Source organism: Pantherophis guttatus, chromosome 3 (genome assembly GCF_059756535.1).
Source record: "Pantherophis guttatus breed Tessera chromosome 3, ASM5975653v1, whole genome shotgun sequence".
Classification (NCBI taxonomy): Eukaryota; Metazoa; Chordata; class Lepidosauria; order Squamata; family Colubridae; genus Pantherophis; species Pantherophis guttatus.
In genome coordinates, this window is record NC_142065.1 from 198,295,782 (window position 1) to 198,316,523 (window position 20,742).

The window sequence follows — 20,742 nt, forward strand, 5'->3', positions numbered from 1 at the left end:
TTAAAGTTATGACAAGACCTACCTGGAGGTAGAATCACAAATAGAATCACAAACAGAATAACAGAGTTGGAAGGGACCTTGGAAGTCTTCTAGCCCAACCCCCTGCTTAGTCAGGAAACCCTATACTATTTCAGACAAATGGTTGTCCAATCACTTCTTTAAAACTTCTAGTGTTGGAGCATTCACAATTTCTGGAAGCAAGTTGTTCCACTGATTAATTGTTCTAATTGTCAGGAAATTTCTCCTTAGTTCTAAGTGGCTTCTCTCCTTGATTAGTTTCCATCCATTGCTTCTTGTTCTTCAGGTGCTTTGGAGAATAGGTTGACCCCTCTCCTTTGTGATATTGAAGCACTGGTATCATGCCACCTTTAGTCCTTCTTTTCATTAAAGTAGACTTACTCAATTCCAGCAATTGTTTTTCCTATCTTCCAATCCCCTAATCATCTTTGCTGCTCTTCTCTGCACTATTTCTAGACTCACAACATCTTTTTTACATCGACCAAAATGTGGATGCAGAATTCCAAGTGTGGCTTTACCAAAGCATTATAAAGTGGTATTAACACTTCACTTGATCTTGATTCTATCCCTCTATTAATACAGCCTAGAACTGTGTTGGCTTACAGCAGTGATGGCAAACCTTTTTGGCACTGAGTGCCGAAAAGGTCATGTGGAAATGTTGCATGCACGCACACTTGTTGGGGCCGCACTCTGGAAAAGCCAAACTTCCAGGTTCTAGATGGAGCTGGGCATAAAATCAAATGCCACACTCTTTTTCTCCATAACTATAATGTTCAAAGAGACCTTGTCTTTGCTACAGTAACCCAACACAGCTACCTCTGAATTATGTGACTTCAACAAATATTCAGACTGTAATTTTCAATGCCCTTGCTCAACTGCCCCAAGGATATAAGGACGTCCAGTTGACCTGTTGAACTCAATGGGGTATAAATCTGATCAAATCAGAATTGAATTGTACTACTGATTATTGTATAAAGGATAATAGTGGTATCCGTGTACTTCCCACATCATAATTTGCTGAGGAATGCCAAGCCTGTCAAAAAATCATTAAAAAAAAAAAAGCAAACATCACAACACAAAAGACCACAAGAGGGCAGCAAGGAGCAAATCTTGGTACATTTCCTCATGATGTCTCTTATTTAACAGCTGAATATTTAAGGAAATGGACTTTCATCCAGCTTTGTTCAAAGGGGTTTGTCCTATATTTGATCTCAGAAAAGAAAGGCTAGGGTGTGGTTTAACCCTAGTTTGCCAAAGGAGCCATAATCACTGAGATTATACCTCCTGATGAGCAGGGGTGGGTTCTAAATTTTTTACTACGGGTTCTGTGGGCGTGGCTTATTTTGTGGGCATGGTTTGATGGTCATGTGACAATTCTTTAGGTTTTAGCAAAGGTACTGGTCAACCAGGCTTTTAACTGCTTGCAGAGCTGTACTGGTCTACCCATTTGTTTTTGGAGGCACCAGTCTACCCATTTGTTTTTGGAGCGCACTGGTCTACCACCACACTGCCTTTTAACACTCATCAGCTTTACGGTGGCCCTTTGAAGCCCCGCGGCAAGAGTTTAAACAGTTTTTTCCCTTCTAGCCAATCAGCTGGGACTCGGGAGGCAGTGAATAGATTGGGGGCAGGGCGAAATAAAAGGTAAGAATAACACGGGGGCGGGCCGGAGGGATCAGCTCCCGAACAAACAGAACCAGTTCAGTGACGTCATATCACCACCGCTACTGGCTCGGCCGAACCGGGCCGAACCGGGAGGAACACACCACTGCTGATGAGCCATAAAACTGGGTTTACGTATGAAAAAGCCTGGGTGCAAATATCACCAAGCCAAAAGCAAACAAACAATATACTGGCTTATTATGTGGATGGGACTCCACATAAGATATTGTTCTGTATGGAGGACTCTGTTGTGGCACAAAAACCCTCCCCGATCAGCCTTCCAATATATGCATCCTACCTACCTATTGTGGAAAGCCACCACCACCCCTCCCAGAAGAATGAAATATTTTGAGGAATATAAAAAAAGGCAGGATAAAATATTTCCCCTAAATATTTATAAATATGTTGTCTCAGGTGCCTTTCTCCTGGCTTGGAATTAAACCAGATGGATATTTCTTTCAATACTACCTACCTGCCTATCTACTTACCTACCTACCTACCTAGCTTATTTTAAGGGCCATCAAAGGAACCATCTTCCCTAGTTCATTATTATCCCAAAGAAGATCTCAGCAACAACAGGATTTCCAACAAGATATGCAAATTTCATGTTCAATATGAGACTTTTAAGTCTATGGCCATCAGCTTAGCTTTTTAAAGCCTGACATTTCTTTTAAAGTCATTAAAAGTCATTGACTTAGTATGAAAGAGAAGGCAAATCAACAAAAAAAAACCAACCTCCGTTAAATAGCTAAAAGTCAAATCTGTGGAGGAAGAATGTACAGAATTATATTAATTTACATGTGCACTTATGCCAAGCATTGCTTTACATCGGCAATCTATTACAGTACCAGAACAGTCCCTTTTGTTCCCATGGATACCAACCATGGACACACTCCCTGTTCCTCTTGATTTTAATGATCAATTCTTCAAAGTGTGTGCATTTGCTTTCAAAGACAGCTGGCATGCCGCTAATGCAGCATTTCCAAGGTTGAACGACTTTCAGAGATGTGGAGCACAACTCCCAGAATTCTTAGCAAAGGCCAGGCCAGCTGGAGAATTCTGGGAGTTGCAGTCTACAAATCCAGAAGTTACCACCCTTGGGAAACTGCCACTTTAGTATAATTGATGTTTGTATTTAGAGAACTGTGGCTGGGCTACAGATAGATTGAGTTTGGCATTGAATAGGGACATGGAAAAGCATTGTCCATTTTCTCTTCTGGCAAATTGATGTTTTGACCACTTCTCCCAGCTATTCTGAGAGGACAGACTCACAACATTTCACACAGATTTAGTATCCTAAATATGAGAGTGGTGATGAATATATGGTGCTTGACTAGGTATTGTCACTCATGCCCTCGTCACCTCTCGCCTGGACTATGGCAATGCTCTCTACATGGGGCTCCCCTTGAAGAGCACCCAGAGGCTCCAACTGGTCCAGAATGCGGCCACGCGGGTAGTTACGGGAGCCGCATGGCGCTCCCACATAACACCTCTCCTGTGTGAGCTGCACTGGCTTCCAGTGGACTTCCGGGTGCGCTTCAAGGTGTTGGTTATCACCTTTAAAGCGCTCCATGGCATAGGACCTGGATATCTTCGAGACCACCTGCTGCTACCAATGGCCTCCCACCGACCTGTGTGCTCCCACAAAGAGGGCCTCCTCAGGGTGCCATTAGCCAAGCAATATAGACTGGTGGCCCCCAGGGGGAGGGCCTTTTCTGTGGGGGCACCTGCCCTCTGGAATCAGCTGCCCCCAGAGATACGAAGAATCCAAGACCTCGGTGCCTTCCGCCGTGCCCTTAAGACCTTTCTTTTTTAGTAAGCCGGGCTGGCTTAACACTTTTTTAAATGTTTTTAATAGGTTTGTTATTGTTTTTTTAACTATGGGGCCAAACGCATATATATCTTTTTAACTGTATTTTAATGTTTGTATTTATGTTTTTACTTTGGCTGTGCACCGCCCTGAGTCCTTTGGGAGAAGGGCGGTATATAAATTTGATGATGATGATGATGATGATGATGATGATGATGATGATGATGATAATAATAATAATAATAATAATAATAATAGTAATCTGAAATGATATATAGCTGTTATGACGAACTTATGGCACGCGCGCCTCCCGCCAGCCAGCTGATCTTCGGGGCTCGGAGCCTTCCCCGATCTCTGCAGTTTCTGCCTCCAGCACGAGCTAGCTTTCTCCTGCATTTTTGCTGCCTGTGCCTTCCCCAATCACTGCATGTTCCACCCTCTGAAGGTGCCTCTCCTTGGCAGAAATGCAGGAGAAAGCTAGGGCGTGCTGGGGGAAGAAACTGAGGAGACTGGGGAAGGCACGAGCGGCAGAAATGCAACCTGGAAGCCAAAAGGGGGGCCGGGGCGCATGCGCCACGGAGGGCATGCGTGGGAAAACATGCACATGTGTGGGGCCAGGGCACATGCAAGGGGGGGCACTTGCATTGCATTTTGGGGATAGGGACACGCGCGCATGCATTCGGGCGCACAGACTTTGGGCAGTCAGCACCAAAAAGGATAACCATCACTGGTATGTAGGGTTTCCTCCTTCAGCAGTGGGTTGGACTAGAACACCTCCAAGGTCCCTTCTGACTCTGTTATTCTGTAATTTAGGTATTATGAAGGACCTGGCATATCAAAAAATAAGAGTTGAGCCATCAGGCATCATGTCTTCAAAAATAAAATCAGATCAGCATTTCCTAAACTTTGTCTTCCCCTTCTTTTTTTGTTTCTGATTGAAGGAGATGACGGTGACAAGGGAGACCAAGGAGAAACGGGAAAAACTGGGAAACTTGGCCCCACAGGATCCAAAGGTAAAAAAAATTATTGTACTCTCTTTACAGTTAAAAACATAGGAACGGTCCTTTACTACTTCAGAGTTACACACTGGCTGCATGCTTAACCTGGTTCTAAATTAACCCAAATGGCAGTTGGGACAGGACAGTAAACCGTAAAAAAAAAATCAGGTTTATCCAAGTTTAGTATGTAATGGCAATGCAGCCATTAGGCCCTCATCTAATCTGGTTAAGTGTAGTGTATAAACTCAGTTATTCCATAAATTATTTTTACACTCTGACAAGCTTATCTTGCTTCTTAATCACAGGAGGAAAGGAGCTTTTTAAAAGGAAGCTTATAAAGAAAATTATCCAGAGTAATACTGTAATTTTTCTTTTTAAAAAATTGTGTAACATTTCAGTTGATGTTGGTGGCTGAGTGATCTGGTCTCTGGAGTTTTAGTAATATTTCAGAAATGGTTTGATTGATTGATACAGCCATCTACCTCACAAATATGACTCTAGCAGTTTGTAATAAAATAGATAAAAACAAATAAAACACATAATATAAAATAAAACCCCATAGCAGCCGAGCATCATAAAATACTGTATTTTTCAGAGTATAAGACACACTTTTTTCCCTCCTAAAAGAGGCTGAAAATTTGGATGCATCTTATACTCCGAATGTAGCTTTTTCGAAGCCTTTTTTCAGCCCTAACGAGGCACTAGCAAGTGAAGCTAGTGGTTTGCCAGTATTTCTCATTGCTTCTCTCTCCAAAGATCAGTTGTGCTTTAGAAGCTGTTTTTTATCCCCAAGCAGGGGGTAAAAACCAGCAAACTAATGTGCTGAAGCTGACCAGACTAAGGATGCTAGCCAGATGAATACCTAGTAGGCAGATTTCCCCCCCTATTTTCCTCCTCAAAAACTAAGCCGCATCTTATACTCAGGTGCATCTTTTTTTTTTTTTTAACTAGGTGTATCTTATGCTCCCAAAAATATGGTAACCATCAACAAAGCCAAGAAACAGAGCCTTATCACACTTTCTGGGCTTCAGGCCTGGGCAGAAAACCAAGTTTTTCAGGGCCTTGTGAAAGGCCAGTAAGATCTGGGCTAACCTAATCTTAGCCAGGTAAAATTATGTTCCACAAGATGGCAGGAAAGGCCTTCCTCCTGGGTCCCACCAGCTGGCCCTCCTTAGCTGATGGCATCCATAGCATGGTCCTCTTGCCAGACCAAATGGTATGGAATGTAGCAGAAGGAGTAGCAGAAGCTAAGGTGGAGTCAAAAGTGGAATCAGCCTAGAATCCCTACATAGTCACAAGCAGACTAAGTCCAACCTCCCTTGAATTCTGTTGACTCTTATCAAACTCTAAGCAGGTGCCTACTGTTAGTTGGGAAGATTCTATGCATAGGCTGTTTAGCAATAAATCAGTTTAATTAGACCTTCACGTGTGGATCTTTCGCACCTGACCAGAGTAGAAGCAACTGGGGAGAGATGATCCTGTTATTAAGAGCCATGGTGGCGCAGTGGTTAGAATGCAGTACTGCTTCTGCTGACTGCCGGCTGCCTGCAATTTGGCAGTTCAAATCTCACCAGGCTCAAGGTTGACTCAGCCTTCCATCCTTCCAAGGTTGGTAAAATGAGGAGTCAGATTGTTGGGGGCAATATGTTGACTCTGTAAACCGCTTAGAGAGGGCCATAAAGCACTGTGAACCGGTATATAAGTCTAAGTGCTAGTGCTCGTGCTATAAGCACTTTTTTACATCGCTCATGCGATGTAAAAAAGATGTTGAGACTCTAGAAAAAGTTCAGAGAAGAGCAACAAAGATGATTAGGGGACTGGAGGCTAAAACATATGAAGAACGGTTGCAGGAACTGGGTATGTCTAGTTTAATGAAGAGAAGGACTAGGGGAGACATGATAGCAATGTTCCAATATCTCAGGGGCTGCCACAAAGAAGAGGGGGTCAAGCTATTCTCCAAAGCACCTGAGGGTAGGACAAGAAGCAATGGGTGGAAACTAATCAAGGAGAGAAGCAACCTAGAACTAAGGAGAAATTTCCTGACAGAACAATTAATAAGTGGAACAACTTGCCTGCAGAAGTTGTGAATGCTCCAACACTAGAGGTTTTTAAGAAGATGTTAGATAACCATTTGTCTGAAGTGGTGTAGGGTTTCCTGCCTGGGCAGGGGGTTGGACTAGAAGACCTCCAAGGTCCCTTCCAACTCTGTTATTCTATTCTATTCTATTCTATTCTATTCTATTCTATTCTATTCTATTCTATTCTATTCTATTCTATTCTAAAGGTCAGTCGGAAGGCATGCCTTGAGGCCCCTGAGACTGGCTGTGCAAATGGCATTTTAGGGGATGCAAAGATTCAAAGATCACTCCTGTCTGCTACTTATGGAAGTAGCTGTATCTTTTCCCAGAATGCAGAGGAATCAAATCCAAAGTATTGTACTGCTCTATTTATTACCTTCGGAATCATCAACAGTTTGCTCAAAAAACTGGTTGCTTGGAAACAAAATGAAAGGGGACTTTCAATCTGAGTTCAAACTTGTGAGCTTCCCAGGTGTATCTAATTGTCACGGTGTGACCTAGAATGCTGGTCTACATAGGGTTTAATCCAGCTGAGTTTTTTTATAGGTTCTTAATTACTCTGTTGACATGCATATCTTGCCCATCAGTGTATGAGAATAACACTGAGGGAGTTGCATATACCGGTACATCTAATGATTTTTTTTTTCTTAGTCATCATTTAAGAATATTTTTTTCAGACCAAAACATAACTCCTACAAGCCTCTCAGCAGGGAGTTTTGAGTGATGCAGATAAGCTTGGAAATGTCATGTTGTTGTTTTTTTCTGTAAGAGTGCAAAGAAAGGGAGAGACAGCCATCTGTTACCTGACAGCTCAGCAGGGTACTTTAATGGAGACAAATCAAAGTCAAACTCTCTTCAAAAGGAGCTCCAGTCTGTTGGAATGGACAAGAAAAGCATATGCAACACCTTTTAAGTGGAATAGCAAAGAGTATGTGACAATTTTTTTAAAAAAAAATAAAAATTGGGGACTTGGAAAAGGTGCTATCTTAATCCTCTAGATCAGGGGTCCTCAAACTATGGCCCGCAGTGCGGATAAGGCCCACCAAAGCCATTAATCCAGCCCGCACAGGACCACCAGGCTGCCCCGCCCACATCGCCCTGCCTACCCGCCGGCCCCCACATGCCTTCTGGAGGCCGGGGAGGCAAAAAATTGACTCATTTTTTGGCAGTAGAGTGGTACTGGAGACCGGGGAGGACAGAAATGGGAGGTGTGGAGGTCTCAGGAGGCCAAAAACAGGGCCGTCTTTGGCCTCTCTGGCCTCCAGAGAGAAGGAGAGGGAGAGGGAGAGAGAGAGAGGAAGAGAGAGAGGAGGAGAGGGAGAGGGAGAGAGAGAGAGAAAGGAAGAGAGAGGGAGAGAGGGAGAGGGAGAGGGGGGAGAGAGAGGAAGAGAGAGAAGGGAGAGGGAGAGAGAGAGAGAAAGGGAGAGAGAGGGAGAGAGGGAGAAAGGGAGAGAGAGGGAGAGAGAGGGAGAGAGGGAGAGGGAGAGGGGGGAGAGAGAGGGAGGGAAAGGGAGAGAGAGAGGGAGAGAGGGGGGATAGAAAGGGAGAGAGAGAGGGAGAGGGAGAGAGAGAGAGAGAGAAAGGGAGAGACAGGGAGAGAGAGGGAGAGGGGGGAGAGACAGGGAGGGAGAGAGAGAGAAAGGGAGAGAGAGAGAGGGAGAGAGAGAGAGAAAGAGAGGGAGGGAGACACACACAGACACACACAAACAGAAGTCCCTCATACACACCCTAAGGCAACCACATCCCTTCACTAACCTGCTTTCCACCCCCAGGAGCATAACAAATTAAAGTTTACTTTGTGTGTATTGTTTAGACTGATAAATTGGCCATGTCCACCCAGTCACATGACCACCTAGCCACGCCCGCCCAGCCAGTCCGGCCCCCCAACAGTCTGAGGGACTGTGAATTGGCCCCCTGTTTAAAAAGTTTGAGGACCCCTGCTCTAGATGTATCATAAATCATATGATGAACATTTGGGAGGGGCTGGGTACGTGTAGCCTATCCAAGAGAAGGATTAGGGGAGACATGATAACTGTCTTCCAGTACTAGAGAGGCTATCACAGAGAAGAGGGGACTGACTTATTCTCCGAAGTACCAGAGGACAGGACATGAAGTCACGGGTGGAAGCTTGTTAAAGAAAAATCCACCCTAGAACTAAAGAGAACTTTTCTGACAGTGAGAACAATTAATCAATGGAATAGCTTTCCTCCTGGAATTGTGAGTGCTCCCATCGCTGAAGGTTTTGAAAAACAAAATGGATAACCATTTGATAACCAACCACCAACCATTTGGGATGGTGTAAGCTCCTGCCTTGAGCAGGAGGTTGGACTAGGTGACCTCTTAGATCCCTTCCAGCCTATGACTGTATGTTCCATAGTCTATGTTTTGCTTTCACAAACTAATACAACCCTCCTCCTTCGACGTCCAGTTAGAAGGAGAAACTTCAACCATTTCATAGCTACATACATCTCCTCTTAATGGAGAAGTGCTAGATTAGAACATGGTTATCTTAGTCCGGCATCTTCTTTCTTAGGGCAAACAGCAAAATACTTCTGGAATATTGTGGAAATGAGGTGGGGACACCCAAATTGTGGTGGCACAATGGTTAGAATGCAGTACTACAGGCTACTTCTGCTGACTGCCTGCTGTCGGCAGTTCGAATTTCACCAGCTCAAGGTTGATTTAGCCTTCCTTCCTGCTGAGGTTGGTAAATTGAGGACCCAGAATGTTGGGGGCAATAGGCTGACTCTGTAAACCACTTAGAGAGGGCTGTAAAACACTGTGAAGCGGTATATAAGTCTAAGTGCTATTGCTATTGCTATTCTCTAATGGAAATTATTTAAAGCAGGACTCTCCAACTTGTGGACTTCAACTCCCAGAATTCCTCAGCCAACATGGAATTCTGGGAGTTGAAGTATACAAATCATAAAGTTGCCAAGCTTGGAGACCTCTAATTTAAAGAACTCTTTCCTATTTTAGGCTTCAATCTCTATAATTCCTGGCCCTTTACAAGAATGGAATGGAATGGAATGGAATGGAATAGAATAGAATAGAATAGAATAGAATAGAATAGAATAGAATAGAATAGAATAGAATAGAATAGAATAGAATAGAATAGAATAGAATAGAATAGAATAGGAATTCTTTATTGGCCAAGTGTGATTGGACACACAAGGAATTTGCCTGCGGTGCATAAGCACTCAATGTACATAAAAGCTATATGTGATAAATCATGATCATAGTCATCATAAAAATATATACATCATAAATCAGAAGATACAACACTTAGTGATAGTCATAGGATATTAAATAAGCAATCAACATAAATCATAGTAGGACACTAAATTTAAAAATATATAAATGGTAAAGATACAAGCAACAAAGTTATAGTCATAAGTAGAAAAGGAGATAGATATTAGGAAAGATGAGAAGAATAGTAATACAGCCTTACTAAATAGTCAGGACTATTTAGTCCTGTGATTAATGCGCAGTACCTTAAAATACAATTACATTGTGCTCTGAGACTCAATGAAACAAACTCTTATTTATTGTATTTCTGATTCAGGAGACAAAGGAACAATTGGAGATATTGGTGAACAAGGAATGATAGGTAAAATTGGACCAATTGGCAGAAGAGGTAAGTATTAACTGATCACATGTCTTCACTGGATGGTAAACCTCAGTATAAAATAAAAAAACACCTGCTATTTATGTTTCCAAATGAAACTGAAGGCTTTTATTTTCAAAACACAAGTACTGTTAACTTATGCTTCCCGTACCATGGCTACCAACATGAGCTCATTCAGACTCTTTTTGGTATTGTCTATGTTTTTGGAAAAGCTCGTCATAACCACGCATTTCAAGAACAGGCCACCATTGAGTTGCAGTCTTCTCACATCCCAATCAAGGATAGGACCCTCCTAGTCTGTGCTGGAACAACTGTAACTCATTGGGAGCCTGGATAGCTCAACAGACTAATACACTGTAATTTAACTCCAGCTGTCTGCAATTAGTAAGTTCAAATCTTGCCAGGCTCAAGGTTGACTCAGCCTTCCATCCTTTCTAAGGTAGGTAAATTGAAGACCCAGTTTGTGGGGACAATAAGCTGACTTTGTAAAAATATACAAAAGTATGAAGGCTATTGCTTAACACATTGTAAGCCGCCCTGAGTCTCCGGAGAAGGGCGGCATATAAATCAAATTTTTTTTAAAAAATGCAGAAGGTCATAGGTTCAATCCCCATCCCTTCCAGTAAGATTCATAAAAGTCTCAGTCAATCTATCCAAGTTCCTACATCCCTTTCGGTATATCCCTATCAACCATACCTCCTGAAAGCTACATGGTCAATTTTATTTTGAAGGGAACAGAAGTGTGAATTTGGGATTTCCCTATGGAAGCAGGAATTTTGGAATTGGTTAGTCAAACTTAATGCAGCTCTGTTGGGAGCTTGGCTAATAGGCATTTGGGAATTCATAATATGAGGTAGGCAGACATTATCAAGTTCACTTACACATTCATGAACAACATATGCATTTCTATGCAATTCTCAGATGTTTCTAGAATAAAAATGCTCCAGGGGCATTATCTAAATTGGCAACAACTGTTTCGCTTTTCTGTTGTATCCAAGAACATCCTTGTTTACTCTTAGTTGTATATTTTCTAACTGTTTCTTACAGAATTCTTCTACCTTAGAAATATTGTTGGGATTCCTTGCAATGCACTACATGTTTGAGATCCCCCCCCCACACGGATTTCCAGGAATATTTAAATCCAGGGATTGTAAAAGCCATTCCAAAAGTTTATGTATCTTCTTTGTGAAAATGTCATGGTTGATTTGGAAGCAAATTTAAGGTTTTTGTTATTTAAATGCCCTACCTCTTTTCAGTTTCTTCACCAACTGTGGGAGATATGGGTAATGCAAAGCAGATTGGGGGAAAAAAACAAAAATAAGAATGGAAAGATTGAGTTTGTTACAGAAAACATATGGAGGTGGAGATGGAGGTGGCAGCCATCACATATATAATCCTTCCTCCCACTGGCTGAATATGGTAGTGAATGCAGAATTATAAACATGTCTACTCTTTTCCACTGCAAACAATGCAGGAATACAGAAGATTGCCTTCTTTCCTCTCCAATTGTCCTATTGAAAATTATCTTTTTTCCTTTAAAAACAGAAGTCGCGCTGTGTTTTTTGTCCTGCCAGGGGCTAATAGCAACTAGGGATTGATTCTCATAAAATGCAGCGAGAGAAGGAAAGTTAAACCTCCTGTGTATTGCTATATACCAGGGGTCCCCAACCTTTTGGACCTCAGGGACCACTAAATTCATAATTTTAAATCCCACGGATCACTAATATGATCTGCCTAATGACCGGCTGGGCGGGTGTGGCTAGATGGTCATGTGACTGGGTGGGCGTGGCCAATTCAATGTCATTCACATCGAGGGGCGCCTGGCCAGCCGCTACTCACCCCTCCCCTCCCAGCCACTCCTCGCCTCCCCGCCCGGGTTCCTTAGGGCCCCAACAGGAAGTAGTTGTTGGAGCTAAGCAACCACCATGAGAAAGAGTTGGCAAAACAGCTGGCTCAGTTCAAATTGGATCTGGCTGAGAAACAGGCTCAGCAGAAGCATCTCACTCAGGACTACAAGCATAGGCTTTCCAAGCAGAGGGAAGACCCGCAGGAGTGCAAGGCCAGGTACCGGCACCTGGAGGTTCAATGGGCTGAGATAGTCAGCCAGTTCCAGGCCACGAGGCAGTCCCACTGGAACAAGGCCCTCTGGCTCTTCGCCACCAGAGAACTTCCCTCCAGCCTTCGCCGAAAGCCCCGCACCAGGAGGTTGAAGCAGACCCCAAGTCGGAATTTTTACCCCCCTCCAACCCACACAAAAAGACCTCGAAGTGGGAGATTCTCTGCAGCAATGTTCACTGCATGTATCCAGCCCAGGGGCCGTAGTTTGAGGACCCCTGATTTAGTGCAATATAAAAATGCAAATAATTTTTCTGTGGAGCACCAAATTTTCTCACAGACGACCAGTGGTCCACGGACCACCAGTTGGTGACCGCTGCGATATACTGCAATCCCATTTTAAAAAAAAACCTTCCACCTTCAGAATTCCCATTTATTCATAAATAATATCCTTAAGTGCCTCCACAACCTGCAAAAAAAAAAAATTCCTCATTCCAAAAGTGAAATGCATAACGTACCTGCATTAGGTATATTCACTTATTACATCATTAACTCTTTTCAGCTATTGTCCGTCTCCGTTTTTGCTGCAATTCCCTGAAGAAACAAAAGTACTGGGCACACCTAGCCACTAAGTCTTTAAACTTTTAATGGATCATCTATTAAAATCTGAAGTTAACTATCAGAAAGCAAAAGCCTTGGCAAGTCTACGGTAGACGAAAATAGATTCAATTGTATCCAATGAACAGATAGTCCTTGATTTATGACCACAATTGACCCAAAAAATTTTTTTGCTAGGTTTGTTAAGTGAGTTTTCTCCCATTTTACAAACTCTCTTGCCACAGTTGTTAAGTGAAACTGGCTTCCCCATTGACTTTGCTTGCCAGAAGGTCGCACAAAGTGATCACATAACCCGAGGACAGTGCACCGGTGATAAATACGCGCCAATTCCAAAGCGCCTGAACTTCGATCATGTGACCATGGGGAGGCTGCAACAGTTGCGTGAAAAATGGTCCATGTCGTTGTAATTTTGAACAGTCACTAAACAAACTGTTGTAAATCAAGGACTACCTGTATTCAGTAGAACTTAATCCAACCAGAGGTGGTATTCAGCCGGTTCAGACCGGTTCGGGAATACCGGTAGTGGAAATCGTGGGTCGGCCCACCCCGGCTCTATGCTGTCCTATTTAGGTACATTTTTGAGGCTGGGCCAGTGGTGGGTTGTCCCCAGTTCGGACCGGTTCGCAAGAACTGGTAGTAAAACCGGCGGGAGGCCCCACCCACTGCCCCGGATGTCATCATCAGCAATCTGCGCATGCAGATCCTGTTGCGAACCGGTAGTAAAGGTATGTAGAACCCACCCCTGGGGTGGGCACATGTGTGGAAGATGCACACGCGCACAAAGCATGCATGCGCAGGGAGTACTGGTAGTAACAAAATATGAAACCCACCGCTGAATTCAACCTATGTAAAATTGAACTATTTACCTTGTCCATCCCACCTATGCGCTCTATCCATTTCTCAAGACCTATTTTGTGAGTGTGCCTGCAACTTTCCACTTGAAGGCAATGTATTTTCTTCTTTAATTAGGTGACAAAGGAGTAAAGGGCGAATCTGGAGGCGCAGGAGGGAAGGGGAAAGCAGGTACACGTTGTTTGTTCTTCTTTTGCATTTCTGATGCCTTTGTTGTCTTCTAGATCAGAGACAATCAAATTGTAGTCACTGTGTACCCTAGCATGTTGGTCCAGAGGGCAAGGAGGAGGAAACGTGTTTTATTATCCTGGCATGTCCCATCACCATCACAGCAGATGGCAGTACCAGCCAACTTTGGCTGATCTCAGATAAATTAAACAGAATCAGACCTGACCGATAGCTCAGACATCCAAGGGCTGTAGGCTAAACTGAGAACTAAAATCAGTGGAAATTAAAAAAAACAAAAAACGATGAAGTGGATGTGATGAAAAATCTCTGGAAGAACACTTGTCTTTATAAGCTTCTGAAATATCAATGAATCAGAATCAGAATTGAGCTGGAAGGGATCTTGGAGGTCTTCTAGTCCAGCCCCCTGCTCAAGCAGGAAATCCTACACCATTTCAGACAAGTGACTGTCCAGTCTCTTCTTAAAAACCTCCAGCGATGAAGCACCCATAACATCTGAAGGCAAACTGTTCCACTGGTTAATTGTCCTCACTGTTAGGAAGTTTCTCCTTAATTCCAGGTTGCTTCTCTCCTTGATTAGTTTCCATCCATTGTTTCTTGTCTTGCCTTCTGGTGCTTTGGAAAATAAATTGACCCCCCCTCCTCTTTGTGGCAGCCCCTCAAATACTGAAATACTGCTATCATGTCTCTCCAGTCCTTCTTTTCTCTAGACTAGCCAAACCCTTCAATCAACTTAATTGTTCTTCTTCACACTTTTTCTAAAGTCTCGACATCTTTTTTGTAATGTGGTGACCAAAACTGTTTGGGATTAGTTTGGGATAAGGAGGAGGCTAACCTGATCTCTCCTGGAGGCTGTTCCTCTACCAAGGAAAAGCAACTCCTCCTTGTTTCATTTCCCATCCTACCCTCCGCAGACCTCCCCAAAATGTGGAATCCGAAAGAGTTTTTCTCTGTAGGGTTTAATTGGCCAGGCTAATTCTGGTTAGAGTAGTTAGACAGGCAAGTTTTTAAACTGAAGTGCTTGGAAAGTACAGGTAGTCCTCTATTTATGATCAGTGGCTCAGTGACTCTTTGAAGTTACGATAGGCTTCCCCAAGAGTATTTACAACTGAGTTATGAAGATCCAATCTCCCAGCAGTCACATGACTGATCTTTATCATGTAATTGCTGAAAACTGGCATTTACTTCTGATTTTCAGAAAATCTGATCCATAACGAACCATTGTTTCACTTAACAATCATTGCAAAAAAAAAAAAAAAAAACACCTCATAAAATAGGGTCGGTCACACAGGTGACCCACTCTACAAATATCACTGGTCCTAGGCAGGGGTGGGCTGCTGGGGGTTCGCAGGGGTTCAGGAGAACCTCTAGCTAAGATTCTGTGCAGTTCAGAGAACCCCCAAATCCCACTCCTGGCTGGCCCTGCCCATTCCTCCCCTCCCAGGAGTCCCCATGCGGCCCATTTTGGATGCAGGTAAGTGCAGGGCGCGTGTGGAGGCTCGGGTAGGGCGAAAAATAGGCCTATCGAAAGTTCAGGAAGGCTGGAAACGGGGCCATTTCCTGTCTCCAGAGGGCCTCCGGAGCCTGGGGAGGCTGTTTTTGCCCTCCCATGAGCTAGAGAAAAGCCTCCGGAGCCCGGGGAGGGCAAAAAAGCCCCCTCCACCATGGTACAGAAGGCCGACTAGGCCATGCCCACCATGGCCATGCCCACCCAGCAACCGGGCAGAGAACCCCTTGCTAAAATTTTTGAATTGACCCTGGTCCTAGGTCAAGAACTACCTATAAAAAGCCAATTTTCTGAAAACGTTCTTAATAAACAGTGTTTTCTTAAGCTAGAGGTAGGTTTGCTATATTCGAAACAGCCCCATAAGAGGTAGCCAAGGCCACAGTCCGGCTCTCTGATTCAAATTTTGTTGACCAAGGGATTGTTTGAAGGGAAAGAATAAAGTCTTACCTGCACTTTGAAATGGTACAGTCCATTTCAGTCAGAATTAGGCCTGCACCAATTAAAATGCCATGGTGATCCAGCCCTCTGCCCTCAGCCATTTTCATTTAATTAACTCTTTATGAAAAATGTAGTTTCAAAAAAATGTTTTTAATGTTACACCCAATGACTGTATTCACTCAACATACTTAATGAGTTAAAAAAAACAGCAGATGTATTCATAAAACAAGATAAGCCTGGTTAATTTTAACTTTGGCTTGGTTATTGTGTTTTAGCAAGGGATGCAAAGCCAGCTGGTTTAGTAAGTTTATGATATGATCCAGTCTTTCCCAACCTTGGGCATCTGAAGATGTGTGGACTTCAACTCCCAGAATTCCACAGCCAGCATGGGACAAATGACCGCCATCTTGCCCAAATGATTGCTTTTTACAGTTAGTCCTTGATTTAGGACCAATGATGGCTGTAACCGACCTCATTTTACATTTTTTGCAGTATTCGTTATGGGCCAGTTTTCCCAAAAATCAGAAGTAAATTCTGGTTTTCAGCAAAAACATCTCAAAATATAGCCGTTCAATGTGAATGCATCTAAGCAATTTGGGGGAAGCACGTTGCTAGTTGTAGTAATATTAATACTTGCCCTGAGAAACTCTACTTTTTATGATATTGTTAACTCCCATAAAACTACCAGATTTTTGTAAAAAAAAAAAAAAAAGTAGAATAAAATACTTAGTACATATAAATGATGTGGTTCATTTGCAAGGAGGATCTAGAAATGAACAGTAACAACCTCAGCTTCCCTCTTACTTCAATATAGGATCAAATTCAACTTCTTTTTGCCTCTCCTACTTTGCAAATACAAGCAGCAACAGAATTGCCTCCTGGTTGTAATAGGTCATTTCTGGAATTCAAAATTAACCCCAGCAGAAGATAATGGCAAACATTTCCACAATATAGAAAGTCCTCATTTAGTGATCACAACTGGGACTGGCAAGTTGGTTATTAAGCAAAGACCTCTCTAAGTGAAATCGTAACCGTGCTTATGATCTTTACTTCAGTTTTTCTCTGCTTTCCATACCTGTGAAGCAGAGGTGGGTTTCAGCAGGTTCTGACCAGTTCTGGAGAACCGGTAGCGGAAATTTTGAGTAATTCGGAGAACCGGTAAATACCACCTATGGCTGGCCCCGTCCCATCTATTCTCTGCCTCCCGAGTCCCAGCTGATTGGGAGGAAATGGGGATTTTGCAGTAACCTTCCCCTGGAGTGTGGAGGGAATGGAGATTTTACAGTATCCTTCCCCTAGAGTGGGGAGGGAATGGAGATTTTACAGTATCCTTCCCCTGCCATGCCCTCCAAACTACGCCCACCAAGCCATGCAACACCCACCAAGCCATGCCCACAGAACCGATAGTAAAAAATTTTGAAACTCACCACTGCTGTGAAGGTCATAAATGCGAGGACTGGTGTTGCAAATTTGTTTTTCCATCACTGTTGTAAATGCAAGCCGTCGCTGTACAAGGCAGTCAGAAAGCTAGAACTATCTGTAATAGCCAAGACAATTCCTCTGACATCACCAACTCAACTTAAGGCCTTCTTTATTTTGAGGACAAACAATATCTCTATATTTTGAATTATTTGTGAGACATTGAGATACATAAATACAATAAATAACTACGGTTAAAATATTATTAAGATGGAAGGGGGAATAGATAGGACTCATTAAAATTGCTTCGGACCAAAATCCCATAGCATTGTGTTATTCATCTTGATAATTAATGTTTCTATATTTATACTGAATTAGGTGGTGTCTGTGATTGTGGGAAATATCGCAAAGTTGTCGGACAATTGGACATCAACGTGGCTCGTCTCAAAAATTCCATTACTTTCGTAAAGAATGGTAGGTTTCATATCCTTAAATTGGGGATTTTTTTTTTTATTTGATTTATATGCCGCCCTTCTCCGGAGACTCAGGGCGGCTTACAGTGCGTTAAGCAATAGCCTTCATACTTTTGTATATTTATACAAAGTCAGCTTATTGCCCCCACAAACTGGGTCCTCATTTAACCTACCTTAGAAAGGATGGAAGGCTGAGTCAACCTTGAGCCTGGTAAGATTTGAACCTGCAGAAATTGCAGGCAGCTGTGTTAATAACAGGGTGCATTAAACCACTGTACTACCAAGGCTCTTTATATGCCTTGGTAGTACATGGGACCTCCTGGAAGCTGTGCAAAAGTGCCCAAATCCCTTAAAGACCGTGCCATTAAAATTCAGGGGGGAACTGCCCATTTTTGGTGACATACTGTTTCCTTCTTTCTAATAACAATTTTGATATGAGTCTTGTTATCAAAAAATGTTATCAAAGAAAAGAAAACGGCACACCACCAAAAATGGGTAAGTTTTCTCCTGAAATTTGATGGCATGGTCTTTGAGGGATTTGGGCATTTTTGCACAACTTCTAGCCTTCAGTGCTAATCAGTGCTAATTCACTGATAATTCACTGATAATACAGGAAATGTTTGTGGGGGAAAGCGAATAAAGTTCATGCTCAAGTACAGGTAGTCCTCAACTTACAACCAATAGCTTAATGACTATTCAAAGTTACAATAATTACTTATAACCTGGATTCAAAGTTTTGACATGGGTGGGTGATCATGTGACTGAACTCTGGGTGCTTGGCAACACATATTTACAATCGTTTACCACATCCTGGTAAAGTTAAGAGGTGGTTAGTGGCACAGTGGTTAGAGTGCAGTACTGCAGGCTACTTCAGCTGACTGCTAGCTGCAGTTTGGCAGTTCAAATCTCACCGACTCAAGGTTGACTCAGCCTTCCATCCTTCCAAAGTGGGTAAAATGAGGACCCAGATCATTGGGGGCAAGATGCTGATTCTGTAAACCGCTTAGAGAGGGTTGTAAAAGTACTATGAAGCGGTATATAAGTTTAAGTGCTAGTGCTATTACTATCCTGCGAACACATGAATTCATTTTACACAGTTTTACTGAAAATCATCACTTTCTCTTTTGGGCAAAACCACGGCCAGAGACAACCATTGGTTCGTTTAACGACCACAGCATTAGCTCAACAGCCACAGAGTCACTTTAATGGCCATCACACCAAAACAAAATTGTAAAATCAGGTTGGCCACATGACCCACCCATTTTACAACAATCATAATTTACCACTGTGATGGGCAGCCTCCATTACAGTCATAAATCAAGGACTATCTGTACCAGAGAGGAGTATCTAGTTCTAGTATATGTTCCATATCGACATAGATATTGGATATGAACTTTCAATAAGAAACTAATCAGGATTGATGGTTAGGAAGAGAAGAAGGTAGTTAATAAATTAAGGATATGCTTTTTGCCCCCCAAGAAAATAGAGAATATATAGCAAAGAGATGTGGGCGGGCTTCTAACTATGAAATGGCAGAGTTTGGGGGCAGAATTACTAAGATAAATTATCAGGGTGCAGGACATTCTAAACTGGAGATGTGCTACAAACTCAAAAATATATTTCCTGTATCCAATTCGTGCTTGGCTACAGCCATAGCATTTAAGCTTATATACCTCTCCCATAGTGTTTTACAGCACTCTCTGGGCAGTTTGCAATGTAGATACATTATTTGCATATTGCCTCCAACAATCTGGGTCCTCATTTTACCAATCTCGGAAGGATGGAAGGCTGAGCCAATCTTGACCCCCATCAGGATCGAACTCCAGGCTGTGGGCAGAGTTAAACTGCAATATAGGTAGTCCTCAACTTACAACAGTTCACTTAGTGACTGTTCAAAGTTAACAACAGCACTGAAAAAAGTGACTTATGGACCTTTTTTTTTTTTTTTTGCTTTAATTTATATGCCGCTCTTCTCCGGAGACTCAGGGTGGCTTACAATGCATTAAGCAATAGCCTTCATCCTTTTGTATATTTATACAAAGTCAATTTATTGCCCCCACAATCTGGGTCCTCATTTCACCTACCTTTGAAAGGATGGAAGGCTGAGTCAACCTTGAGCCTGGTGAGATTTGAACTTGCAGTAATTGCAAGCAGCAGATGTTAATAACAGTGCTTTAGTCCACTGTACTACAGGCTCTTTTTCACACTTATGACCATTGCAGCATCCCCACGGTCACATGATCATGCTTGGCGACTGACTCATATTTATGACGGTTGCAATACTCTAGGGTCAGGCCTTTTTGTCACTTTCTGAAAGTAAAGTCGATGGGGAAGCCAGATTCACTTAACAACCACGTTCCTAACTTAACAACTGCAGTGATTCGCTTAACAAATGTGACAAGAAAAGTCATGAAATGGGGCAAAACTCACATATCAAATGTCTCACTTAGCACCATAAATTTGGGGCTCAATTGTATGGTCATACGTTGAGGATTACCTGTACTGCACTGTAACCACTGCACCACCAGGGGTCTTCCATGTTTATATATAGGTAAAGGTTCCCTTCGCACATATGTGCTAGTCGTTCCCGACTCTAAGGGGCGGTGCTCATCTCCGTTTCAAAGCCGAAGAGCCAGCGCTGTCCGAAGACGTCTCCGTGGTCATGTGGCCGGCATGACTAAACGCCAAAGGCGCACGGAACGCTGTTACCTTCCCACCAAAGTGGTCCCTATTTTTCTACTTGCATTTTTTACGTGCTCCCGAACTGTTAGGTTGGCAGAAGCTGGGACAGTAACGGGAGCTCACCCCGTTACGCGGCACTAGGGATTCGAACTGTTGAACTGCTGACCTTTTGATCAACAAGCTCAGCGTCTTAGCCACTGAGCCACCACGTCCCTTTGTTTATATATACACATCCGTATTTATAGACTTAGGCATCATGAAATGGCTATTGTTTTTTTTAAAAAAACATACCAGATTTTTTTTTTATGTCTCTTTCTA

At 42.8% G+C, this 20,742-nt stretch overlaps 1 protein-coding gene and 1 long non-coding RNA gene across 2 annotated transcripts in view; one reads left to right on the forward strand and one right to left on the reverse strand.

Moving 5' to 3' along the window:
* Nucleotides 1-20,742, reverse strand: part of LOC117668376 (uncharacterized) — a 98,867-nt gene that overhangs the window by 40,543 nt on the left and 37,582 nt on the right. The window contains exon 2 of the long non-coding RNA XR_015733437.1: nt 17,278-17,387. This is a non-coding gene — a long non-coding RNA (uncharacterized LOC117668376). The remainder of the gene's footprint in view (nt 1-17,277; nt 17,388-20,742) is intronic.
* The window catches only part of COLEC10 (collectin subfamily member 10), a 35,460-nt gene that overhangs the window by 7,969 nt on the left and 6,749 nt on the right, over nt 1-20,742 (forward strand). Inside the window, exons 2-5 of the mRNA XM_034422218.3 lie at nt 4,432-4,503; nt 10,132-10,203; nt 13,837-13,890; nt 17,648-17,743. Of these exons, the coding sequence (XP_034278109.2) occupies nt 4,432-4,503; nt 10,132-10,203; nt 13,837-13,890; nt 17,648-17,743 (294 nt within the window). The remainder of the gene's footprint in view (nt 1-4,431; nt 4,504-10,131; nt 10,204-13,836; nt 13,891-17,647; nt 17,744-20,742) is intronic.